This window comes from Grampus griseus, assembly GCF_964374135.1.
Source record: "Grampus griseus genome assembly, chromosome: 7".
NCBI lineage: Eukaryota > Metazoa > Chordata > Mammalia > Artiodactyla > Delphinidae > Grampus > Grampus griseus.
The window spans coordinates 55,397,414-55,409,846 of record NC_139001.1 but is presented as its reverse complement, the minus strand read 5'-3'; the positions used below and the strand labels follow the sequence as shown (position 1 = coordinate 55,409,846).

General features: G+C 31.8%; 1 protein-coding gene across 1 annotated transcript in view; it reads left to right on the top strand.

Annotated features, from left to right (window-relative positions):
• AGPS (alkylglycerone phosphate synthase) overlaps positions 1 to 12,433 on the top strand; it is a 137,637-nt gene that overhangs the window by 81,356 nt on the left and 43,848 nt on the right. The window contains exons 12-13 of the mRNA XM_082658479.1: positions 6,927 to 6,978; positions 11,317 to 11,393. Of these exons, the coding sequence (XP_082514605.1) occupies positions 6,927 to 6,978; positions 11,317 to 11,393 (129 nt within the window). The remainder of the gene's footprint in view (positions 1 to 6,926; positions 6,979 to 11,316; positions 11,394 to 12,433) is intronic.

Here is a 12,433-nt window from a genome sequence, read left to right as displayed (position 1 = left end):
TATATTTACAATATGACCATAATCTAAATTCACTACACAAAACTATATTGAATATATATATCTTGGGATAAATAAAGGTGATGATTGATAGAAAGTGCCACCCTGTGGTTAAAAACCAGGTCAAAAAGAAAGCTCCTTTCTAATCTATAGTTTTAATAATTTGGTTCTCTGTAATTAGTAGTAGATAATTTTTAGAGACAAAAATACTATGTAATTGGAAAACTTGCCTTACTTGAAACTGATTGAAAAGTCTAGATAGATAATATTTCATTCTCAAATGTTGCTCTTATGAATGAAACACTTGCTAAGAATAGTTACTGGGATTTGGAAATATTCCACTATTTGGGGAACCTGCATTTTTTACTCTTGTTATACTGCACATATAGAGAGGCATTCCCTTTCCTGGAAATGGGTAAATGTATTATGTTTAGGGACATTTATATATTAGTTTATAGAGTATACAAATCTCATGTGTCAAGAATGGTACTGTATATGCTGCCCTGCTTTATAACAGTATTCTCAAGCAGAAAAATTGAGAAAATTATCAGGTTTTGGCACTAGTCATTGTTCAGTTTGTGATTTGGAATTTCAGTTGATTGCAAGAAAATTAAGATCCATTAAAATAGATGGTACATGGTTTACGATTGTGCCAAATTCTTGACTGAGTAATGAGTTGGCTGCTTGTAATTCCTCACTGTCATTTCATAGCACTTCCATTTTTGCACTATTTTCAGACTCAAGTTGCTTTTGGATGAGTATCTTTTGGAAAGGAGCAGACATGATGGTTCACAGATAGCTAAGTGGGCTCTGTGTATATTTTTATCTCTATTCTTACTGAAGGAAATAAATAAAGCAACTTTATACTGGCAGCAGAAGGATTCTACTAAGGTCACTCATCTGATCTTTGTCCATGTGAGGAATTGTCCTCTTTCAGTACTTCACTGCCTTGTGAGGAGCTAGAAAGGAAGATTTAGTGGAAGATTAATGTGATTCTATCTCATAAGTGGCAGTCCAGTAGAATCTCCAGCTTTACTCAGTAGATGGGTAAGTGGCTTTTAAGATTTTCTCAGAGAGTAGATTTCCTACTGTAGCTTCTCAAGAGGGGGGAAAATTGTGTTTTTTAATCAGAATATCAGTGTCAGATATAATATTTTATTTTTCTCTTTTATTGTTTGTTTTAAAATGGCAAGTATGTTTTTACAAGGGTTGAAGGGAACATGGAGTGTTGAAACAAGTTCAAAGGCAATTTACAAAGTTTGGGATCTTCCCCCACCATTTGCCAATAAAAACTTAGGAGTTATGCCTTGTTGTATTGAGAGAGGACCAATTTGTTCCATTATGAGGAAACATTGACTGTCTGTCTGTGGCATGGATTAGTACAAATTCCTCTGAAAACTGTATTTCTCACTATCAGAACTAGGTTTTTAGAATTACAGATTAAAAGGCAGCTTTTTCTTTTGACAAGGGATGGCCCTTTCTACCTACCATCACTTTTATTTTAAACAATTTTAAACTGATAGGGTATTTTTTTCTAGTGAGTTTAGACCATAATTTCAGAAGATATACATAGCTCATGTCTGACACTTCAGACTGTTATATCTCAATTCTGAATTGTTCTGTTTTCAACTTGATTTATCCTGTAGGGGTTCAAATAAATTGAAAAGAGTTAGGTTTAGCACTTATATTGTAAAACATTTAAAACTTACTTATATTAAGTGATAATTCTTGGAGATAATTTGTTACATATAGAAAATGGAATTGTTATTTTAAATCATTTTTTGATGTCATGTTTTTCTCCCTCTGAAGCAGAGAGAATAACCTAGCCAAATGTTTGGTTAATTGGATTCTTTACTGTGTGATCCAGCAAAATATATCAGACTTGAGGACAGTTATGAGACATGCTCTAGTCATTACACCTTTACTAAACTGAAAATGTACATTTTGACCAGGAGACTGTTTGGCATTAACTTTTGCCCCTTCCCTTAACATAAGTGGAGGGAAATATCTACCCTGTATTATGTATTTGTTTCATTCTTTAAAACGAAGAGATAATTCTCTTGCTAAAAAAGTTCTTGTTTACAGTGTAGATTCCTGGCTATAAGCCAGTATATCCTTTATAATAGGATTAACCAGTTTACCAGTAGCCTTAAATATTGCATGATTTCATCTGTGGTGTCAATTCCAATTTATTATTAGAGGAAGAACTAATTCTGTGTACATTTTAAGCTTTTATACCTGGAAATTTGTATTTAACAGAATTCTCTTCTTTTACATATCCTTTTTTTGAACTTTTAAAATTAATTTATTAATTAATATCAATTATTTTATTGTGTTTTTTATGTGGGAGAGTATGTTTTTAACTTTATATCCGACATAGTGCAGTTGATATTATGTAAGTTAAATAGACATGGTTTCTGTCTTCTGTCACCAAAGATACTGCATATCATGATAAAATTTTCTGTGCTTAAATTTTTGTATAGCTGTATACAAGGGGTTTGGTATTGAAGCATTAGCTTCTGATACAGTATGTTAGTTGACTATCTCCAGAATAGTTTTAAGGCTCAGGAACTAGGGCCATTCCGGAGTCTATACTGAGTTTGATTTACTCCTTGAAAAAACGAACCTTTTCAATTCAAAGGTTATTCATTTTTTAACCAAGATACCAGAGATGGAGGACTGCCACTCAGTGCTTATATTTTATAGTTTATCCTTATGAAGTTAGAAGAAATCATGCAGATGTATGAAACATGTTAATATTGAATTTCTTTCGCCAGTAGCTAGTAAACTAAGATACCTCCTCGAACAAAGTCTCATCTGAAGTGCGAGTTCTGGTTTTCCCTGTGACAAGAAAGCAATATGACTTAGTTCCATAAAAACAAATTTTTCAGAAATCTTTTGATGTGTTTCTTATAAGACTAATTAGAGTGGTTGTTTTTTATTTTTCAGGTTACGTATTCAAGTAAATTCCTGGTTGTAGCATCATTAAAGGGAAGAAATTGGCAGCAATTTGACTTAGTTAGTCATATACCCATGCTTTGAGGTCACTGTGGTTTATTTATTTCTTCTTTGCTCAGATAAAACAAAGATATTGATATTTATTTATTAGTCCATAATGAGTTTCTCATATGATTTTTTTTAGACTATTTACTAAAGTATAAAGTACAAGCAGGTGACCTAAGCGATTTTAGTCAGAGTGCATTTATCATAATAAAAACAAAATCAGTTATTTCATTAACTCCACTTCAAGTAAGCAGTTTTTGTTTGAGTGTTCCTTAAATACCCTGAATGTATCATCAACCCACCATTAAAATTTCTAGGTAAAAATATCCCCTCTCAGGTTATTTCTGATCACCTACCACCAGGGGTCACTTTAACTCAAGGACCCTTTTCCCCTTTCCTCATCTATGGAATACTCTAGCAGAGCATAATTGTATAGCACGGGATTGAATTTAGAGCTCAAATTCTCAGAATTTGTGATGTCTTTAACTTTTAAAGGAGTTATTTTGAATTTTTTTTACTTACCAAAGTAGCATTCAAATATAACCTAATCTTAACTGTAAGTATAGTAACCTAGTTTGAATGTTTTTTAAGAATAGTAATATTGTTTTGGTTTTTTGATTGTAAGGACTCCTATTTAATTAGGTGTCATGACTTCTGATTTAAAATTCTAAGAAACTTTTCCTCCTTTGTATTTTTAGAATGATGCATAGTGACTTACAGATTATTTGCTGGAGAATCTAAAGCAATCTTGATGCTGTGCTTTGCTTATGAGAATTTACTTGTGACAATAACTGAAAAACTCCATTCACTGACTTTTTAAAAAATGTGGCACTATTAAAACATGAGACTTACTAAAGCTGTTGGTTTGATTTTCATAATTTTTAAAAGTCAGTGTTGAAAGTGAATTTAATATTTATTATCTAGGTACAAAAAGCTTTCTATAGCTTTTAATTCTTTTTTCGATATATTAGTATGTAATCATCAACTCTGCCTCAGTATAAATAGGAACAGTGGATGACTGACTAGTTTATATAACTCAGCTGTCAAGGTAAAATCATATTCAATATAATTGAATATCAGTTGCTGTATGTAGCAAGTGCCCTGAAACAAGTTTCTCACTTATTTTTTCAACTTTTATTTGAAACTTTTAAGCATACACAAACTTTGAAAGAATAGTACAGTGGTCACCTGTATATTCATCTTGTATATGCAAAAATTACTAACTTTTTGCTGTTTGTTTTACATATTTGTGTATTTTTCCTTGACCATTTGAAATTAAGTTGCATTATGACATTTGACTTCCAAATACTTCAGTATATATCTTCTGAAAATTAAGGTGTTCTTTTTTATAGCCACAATACCATTATCATGTCTAAGAAAATCAACAGTACTTTTTCCCTGGTTTTCTTTTTTTAAATTAATTTTCAAATTTTTGTACAATTTTTAAAGACTACTTTCCATTTATAGTTACTACAAAATATTGGCTGTATTCCCTGTGTTGTACAATACATCCTTGAGCCTGTCTTACACCCAATAGATTGTACCTCCACCCCTATATCCACCCCACCACTCCAGCTGATAACCACTAGTTTGTTCTCTATGTCAGTTCAGCAGTGATTTCTTAATGCCATCTAGTATTCATTCTATAATCAATTATTCCAGTTGTCCCCAAAATGTATTTTGTGGATAGTCTTTCAAACTAATATCTTATCAAGGCCTACATATTGTATTTTAGTTGTTTCAGAGATTGAATTCCACTAGAAATTTACTATAAATGTAATATGCTTTTTTTCCATTTTCTGTTATATGTGTGCTTATGTGGGTTGTTTTCATTAATAACACCTGCTATAGATACAGGTGAAGTAGAATCTGAGTGGCAGTAAGAGATGGAATTTACGAGTTGTTGATAGGAATTTAAAAGTTTTTTTTCTAATAATGACAGAATGGCTCTGAATTCTTTCTCATATTTTACTGGTGTGCTTAAGCCCAAACATATAAATACTTACGTTATGTGATATGCTGTTTATTTTATGAAGAAAAGAAACTTGGTCTACTCAGGCTTTATTTGTTTTATTTGAAGTTGATGTGCCTGTTTTAATAAAAATGTTTCAGGAAAATTGATTTTCCTTTAGTATTTTGGAAACTGGTCATATTTTTAGAAGCATTAACCCAACTACAAAGATACGTTTATACCAAGGTTTGAAAGTACTCAGGTTGTAGATTTTTAATTTTATTTTATAAATGTACTTTTACTAACACTGCAAAATAGCAAGTAAGATGGTTTTCATGTAATTTTTGTTTCAAATGTGACTTGAAAGCTCTGTTTGTGTAAGTATGTGTGTGTCCTTTGTGATTTTAATTTTTTTTTTTCTTTGAGGCTGTGTGGCGTATTTGAAATATCGTTCATCTAGCTGTCAGGATATCTTGGTCCTAGTTCTGTCTTTACTGTTTTACAGTCATCTGACCTCAGGCATGTCTTTTAGTCTCTCTGGTTCTTACATCCTCATCTGTAAAATGGGGATAATACCAGTTTTGCTACTCCAACAAAGTTGTTTCTTATATTAAATAAAGACATATGAAAACAGCTTATACACAATAGGATTCTATAAAATGTAAGGCAATAGGTTATTGTTACGTTAAGTATATAAATTACCTAATATTGTCCTTCAGATTTGGCAATGACTTTTTAAAAATATAGATTGTACTATCTCACCTTTAGTATCAAAGATGAGGAAATAAATTATACAGTGTTCAAAATAAGAATCTAACCAGTCATTTTCTTGGGTAAAATAAAGTATGTATTATGAGTGGTTTTATAAAATTAAGTATTTGTTCAATTAAAAAAAGCACATAATAGCAAAAATGTTATAACACACAGTTAAGGTATATATTTATAAGTTTTGTCCTTTTGAGTGATTCTATTTTCATAAATCTCAACATTGTGTTGATAAAGATTTTATTGATAAATGTTATTCAGAAGATAAATGTTTAAAAAGTTTATGACAGTCAAAATTTTGTGGTTTGAAAGCCGCTTCTTGGTGGAAGTTTAACCATGTTAAAAAGTTGTATAGAATATAAAAATCCCATTTAGGGTAAATCTCACTTAAATTCTTTGGAAAAACTGTAGCTAACTTAAACCTTGCTAGCGTTTGTATGGTAGTGTTGTAGCATCACAAAGTTAATTTGAATATTTGCTTTCTTCATTTTTCTTTCCTTGCAGCTTTTGGTGTGTGCCTAGATAAATATAACATGGGGCAGTTTTAGATATTTTAGATACATAATGTTATGCTTCAAGTTTTGTTGCTGTTTTCATACAAGTAACCTTCAAAGATCTTAGAATTCTGCACATTGTCTGATAGTTTTTCTATTTAAAATGGATTATGAGAAGGAATGAAAAGAAAGAACAAGTCCTTATCTATGAAGACATCTCAGTTAAATTTTTAAAGTGTTTTGGCCCACAAAAATGCCACCACCATCTTCCTCATTTCAAAAGAGTATAAGAGCGCAGTGACCCATTATAGTTCATCAGTGGCATAATGCTCTAGGCATTGATTTTAGTTTATAAGTTTTCTACTTTGTTTTAAAATAATCTACTTTGAGGCCTAACATTTCCTTTAGGTATTTCCACAGGTCTTTGCTAGGCATTAAGCAGATCTTGCTGCAGATAAATTAAAGATCTGGCAACATGTGCATGTATATATATATTATGTACATAGATTTCTCCTCTCCAAGTACTTTATAGAAGCCACTGATGTTTTATTTGTTGTCATAAAACTATATAAAAAGTTAACATTTTTTTTCCTGTATGTGTCCTTAGGAACTAAGCTCTTAATCTCAAATACAGAAAGATGACATTCATTTTCTACCTCTCTAGCTTCTTTACTGTATTAAATTTGTATCACATTTTTTTAATCTTTTTAAAACAGAGATGTGCTCCTGCATCTATTCGCCTCATGGACAACCAGCAATTTCAGTTTGGTAAGTAAGAAATGGTACTTTAAAAATCTGCTCAGTAAGCCACAAAAACTTATGAAACACCAGTTATGTACCAGGAAGAGTACTGAGTACAGAGATAGAAAGATAAATGTCATAGCTCCTGTCCTTCAGGAAGTTCTCAGTCTAATGAGGACAGACAGTTGTATAAATGAATGAGTGCAGGAGTGTTAGAGGTGATGTGAAAGAAGACTGCACTGGATACCCTGGTGCAGATGAAGGAGGGGTTGATCCTACTTGATTTTGCTTGAGATTGAGGCAGAGCGTGGGGAAAGGCTTCTTGAAGGAGTGATGCTTAGACAAAATCTTAAAAGGTGAATAGAAGTTTGCCTGAGACAGTCTCTTCTTTCCTACCAAATTTTTGTTCGCTTATCAGCAAAAAATATGAAATTGTAAAACCTTAATGGTGTGTTTGAACTTCTTCAGATAGTTCTGTGTGGCTCAAATAGACTGTAGGGTGAAAGTGGTTACAAGAGATAAAGCTGGATGGATGGACTAGGGCTTTGCAGGATAGATTTGGGTTTTATCTTGTCAGAAGAGGGATATTTTGTAGAGGGAATACAATAAATCAGCTTTATAGAAAGAAAGCTCATTCTGCTAGCATTATGCAGGATGGATTAGGATGGTGCAAGCATGAAGGAGGAGTTGAAATGGTTAAAAAGGCAAATACTGGGGGCTTTGTTCAAGGCAGCAGCAGTCGAGATAGAGAGTAAAGAATAGATATTCCAAAGAACAGTTTGCCAACTGGATGTGGAAGTTTAAATAAAGGGAAGAGTTTAGGGCAACTCCTGATGTCTGATTGATTGACTGGTGGATTGATTGACTGGTGGATTGATTGACTGGTGGACCAGTCTAGAAGAAGAGATGATTTTGGGGAAAAGACATTACAAATGGGTTGTGTTTAAGTTGACCATGGAATATTCAGGTGGAGAATTCAGTAATAGTTAACCATGTTTCTTTTTCTTCCTATTTTGCTTGAAGTATTAAACTTTCTGACACGATTTATCATCTTATCAATTCTAGTTTTATTGCTTCTGAATTTTCCCATATGCTGAAATTTAGTTTGGAATTTAAGTTTATAGATATTAAGTACCCTCAAAATAGTCCCAGAATGATTGCTCAATAATAAATACTAAAGGCCAAGTTAGGCAGGCTTTTCTTTGGTGTATGAGTAGCTTAGATTTTAATTTAGGGAAGAATGATTATCATAATTATATAGAAATTGAACTAAGGAACTCAGGTTGATAACATATCAAGGGTTCGTTTTAAAATTAGATTCTTCTAAGTCACAGCTTTTATTTCTTTAAGTAAATTACTTTCAAAATACTATACTACTGATAAAAGTTTAAGATAAATGTGTCCTATAAATGAAGAAATAGTTAAATCAAATGAAAATCAAGACTCCTGTGTATTTTGGCCTGCATTCAGAGATCTAGGTTTGAAGAGAGCCATGTATCTGTCTGATTAATAAGACTGTGTTATCCATTTATATGCTATAATGATAGTAAACTATGTTGGACATAGACACCTATGTAAAACTAATTATGATATGGCCAGATTTTATTTATAACTGGGATCTATAACAATTTAAATGTAGGTTCAAAGAAAGATCCTTTTGGTTATCTGTCATCCCTGTTCCACATTCTCATTACTGTACCTAGGAACATGCTCTAATGTTGGTTCTACTCTCGCTAGTCTTTAGTGTGTCTCCTCTCCTTCTGCCCTTTACTTGGCCACCAGAGTGATCCTTTAGCAGTACAGATCTGATCATGCTTCTTGGCAGTCTGTAACCTTTTTGATTTCTCAGTATTCATTGAACCTTTCCCACCTACATATCCTGCCATGACTTCATGATCAACCAACTAAATAACTCTTAGCACAGCAACGGGTGTCTGGGACCTTGTACCAACTGTATGACTGATTGGTCAATGTTTGTACCGTATTGGTTGTTAACAAAGCACAAGCCTTATTATTAGTTGTTAATATTTTTATTATCACCCCTCTCCTTGACACAACTCAATATATTTTATTGAAATGATACATTTTCAGTATATTGAAATGATATATATCATTGAGTACATTGAAACGATCTACATATTTTCCCTGTGAACTAATGTTTGTCAAATTTGGGGGATGTTTCTTATTCATTTTTATGTGTCCTGCACCTGTCACATAACAGACACTTACATGTTAATTGACTTAATCATCAGATTAGCAAAAGAGGGTAAACAAATCTTGAATAGCATATAGGGTAGTGCTAAGCACATTATCAGTAGCACACAACCATCCCTCAAGGTTGTATTTCCAATTTATAAACAATTCAAAGGCTAAATACTTTGGCCAAAGTCCACAAGTTATATGTGGAGCTGGGGTTGAACCCAAATCTGTCTGACCCCAAAGCCCGACTTTTTCCAGTGCTTTGGAGCACTTCCTTGAAACATAAGGATTTATGGAATCCTTTAAAATTATTTAATTAACACTGTAACAATAACAAAATTCGCTAATCAAACTGTCTAGCTAGTAAATTTAGGAACTAGTTCCTTTGTTTTCTATATAAAATAAAACACAATAGCTGGAATATGTTTAGAATGTAATTAGTTCGGTAGGCAACATTAATTTAAGAATAAGTAAAAGATAATAATATCCTCTTAATTAATACTAATACTTGACCCACTTAAAAGTTAGTATCACTTTTGCAATAATTATGCTTGAAGCATATTCCATCAGGCTATCACGTCACTCAGTATTAGGGATATATGTGACTAACTCACAATAGTGTTAATAGAAGTTGTGCATTTAAATTTCAGTGTGATAAGATGAACATATACCCTTAAGGATTATTCCATATTGGAGTAGTAATATTTGGAATCTTCATACATTGTGTAAAAATATGTGGACCAGAAGTCTTTTATGAGGATCAGATACACACACTCACACATTTATGTTTATATATTTGTTTCCAGTTGCTGTTAAAGTAGGCTGAATTCCATTTGGGACAGCGAGTGAATATTTTGATGATGTGTTACCTTTAACTTTATACATGCTAGAAATGGTATCTTTTAAAAACACTGGTTATGCTAGAGAACATTTCTGACAGGTTACCATGAAAGAAAAAAAAAATCCCAAACAAACCTCTTGTGATCCAGGATCTCAAAAAGATTGCTAGGTTCATGTCTATGTCATCTGCTCTTTATTTTTTGTTCGTTTGTTTTTTGCTTTGTTTGGTTATAGCATGGTTACCTAACTTAGCTTCTGGTTAAGATTTATTTGGTTACTTGGTCTTTTATGTAATATAGTTTCTTATTATAATCTGTAAGAATGTAATAAATATTACAGATTCAGATTCTCACTTTAAAAAACAGATGAATGGAAAAAAAGACTGCAAGTGATTTTTCCTCCAGAAATCTCTCTCTCAACCCCCTCTTTTTTCCTTCTAAAAAGCTAGTTTGCACCTATTTTAAAAGAAGGGATCTACACTTTAAAAATAAACAAAATCCCAAAACCTTAAAGCCTTTTTTAAAAATAAATGTTTTATTTGGAGATAATTTTAGATTTACTAGAGGCTTTAAAAATCTTTATAAAAATTCTATATAAATGGTGTGCCAAATTTTTCTGAATTGGGCTCACAGTACTAGGCCAGATGCTTGACTCTTAAATGTTATAGTCATGGGAGTTAAGAAGTTGCTACTCTGAAAACAATGAGAAAACAGTAAAAGACTTTTACTCAATTAAGCTTAATCCGCAGGCAACGATGTTAATTTAACAGACTCTGAGACACCATTTATGTTTTTTTGGCAATTTTAACTCTCTGGGTATAATTAAGGAAGCAATTACTAGTTTTATGCCAACAATTCTGGATGAATTAAGAATTAATTAAGAAACAGTCTTAAACTTGGCATTGACTCCATATTTGGTTATAGTTCTGAATGGTTTCTGCATAATTAAAAAAAATAAAAGTAGAACTAGCCACCATTGGGTGTTCCTAATGAAATAAAAATTAATGAAGTGATTTTACTATGTATAAACTATACCATTGAAAGATAACCTAAACTGTGTGTAGTAGTAATTACATATAGTAATTTGAGTTTAAAAAAAAACCCAAGAAGGAGTTTGGCAAACAAAAAGTTGTTTGTGACTTTTTAAAAGATGTAGATCTTAATACCAATGTGTTATATGTGTAACATAGGAGATTTTAAAAACTAAAGTCATGGAAATGTTCAGTTTCTTTTAGGATACTAAATTAAAGTAGCCTCTTGCTCTTATGAAAAACATAGATAAATTAGTTTGCTATTAACTTAAAATATGAACTTTTTTTCTTCTTAGGTCATGCTCTCAAACCTCAGGTTTCCTCTATTTTTACATCATTTTTGGATGGATTAAAAAAGTTTTATATTACAAAGGTAAGAATTTTTTTTAATGCTTAGGATATTAATTTTGTTTTCTGACTTCTCTTCCTCACACACACCTATGTTCTTCCACGTTGCTGTGTACATTTAATAATTGTTTTTTTTTATGTTGGAGTAAATATTTAATCAAGTAAATCAATTATGCATTCAATTTCAGAAAATATAAAAGCTTTCCCGGATTTGAAGTTCCTAAAAATAACACTTCATTGAACAGTTTTAGCATATAACATTTTTTATAGTTTGAATTTTTTCCTTCATAGTAGATATCTAGAAGTGGAATAAAAGTATTCGTTTTTTTAAAACTTTTGACACATGACAATGCATATGTGCCATTTTTGGATTGCATCCTTGCTATTACATATGGGATTTTTTGTTTTGTTTTAAATTTAGTAAATCCAGGGGGGAAATAGTATTTTATTTTAGTTGAAATTTCTTGAAACTCTAATGAGACTGACCATTTCCCTGTATTTCCTAGATGTGATTTTTTGTGAATTAGTTGAATGTGGTTATTTTGCTAGGGGTAGCAACGTCAAACAAACAACTTCTGTTTGTTCTTTTTGGGGGGTGCGGGGGGAATGGTTTAATGCCTTGCTGTGTGCCTTTTGAAAAATGAAATTATTAGATGCCTTTTTCATAAATGTTGTAAATAATTTTTCCAGTCAGTTGACTCCTTTTTAATAAGGTTTCTTTCTTTTCTTTCTTTTTCTTTCGGTGTAAAAGTTTCTGATTTTTATATCTTTCCTTTGATTATTTAATTACTTTTAAGCTTAGAAAAGCCTATCTTCCTCCAGAACTATGATTAGGACCATTTTCTTCTCTCTCTCACTTATTTGTTAAAAAGGAATTTTAAAATTTTTTGTCTTTATTACTGTTTGACTTTATTTCAATTTTATGATGTGAGATAAAAAACTAAGTTAATCTTCACCTCTTGCTCTACTGATTGCTAACTAGTTGTGACAGCACCTTTAACTAACCTGTCCTTGCTTTTCATTTTTGTTTTTTGTCTTTTGTTTCTTTTTGCTGTACGTGGGCCT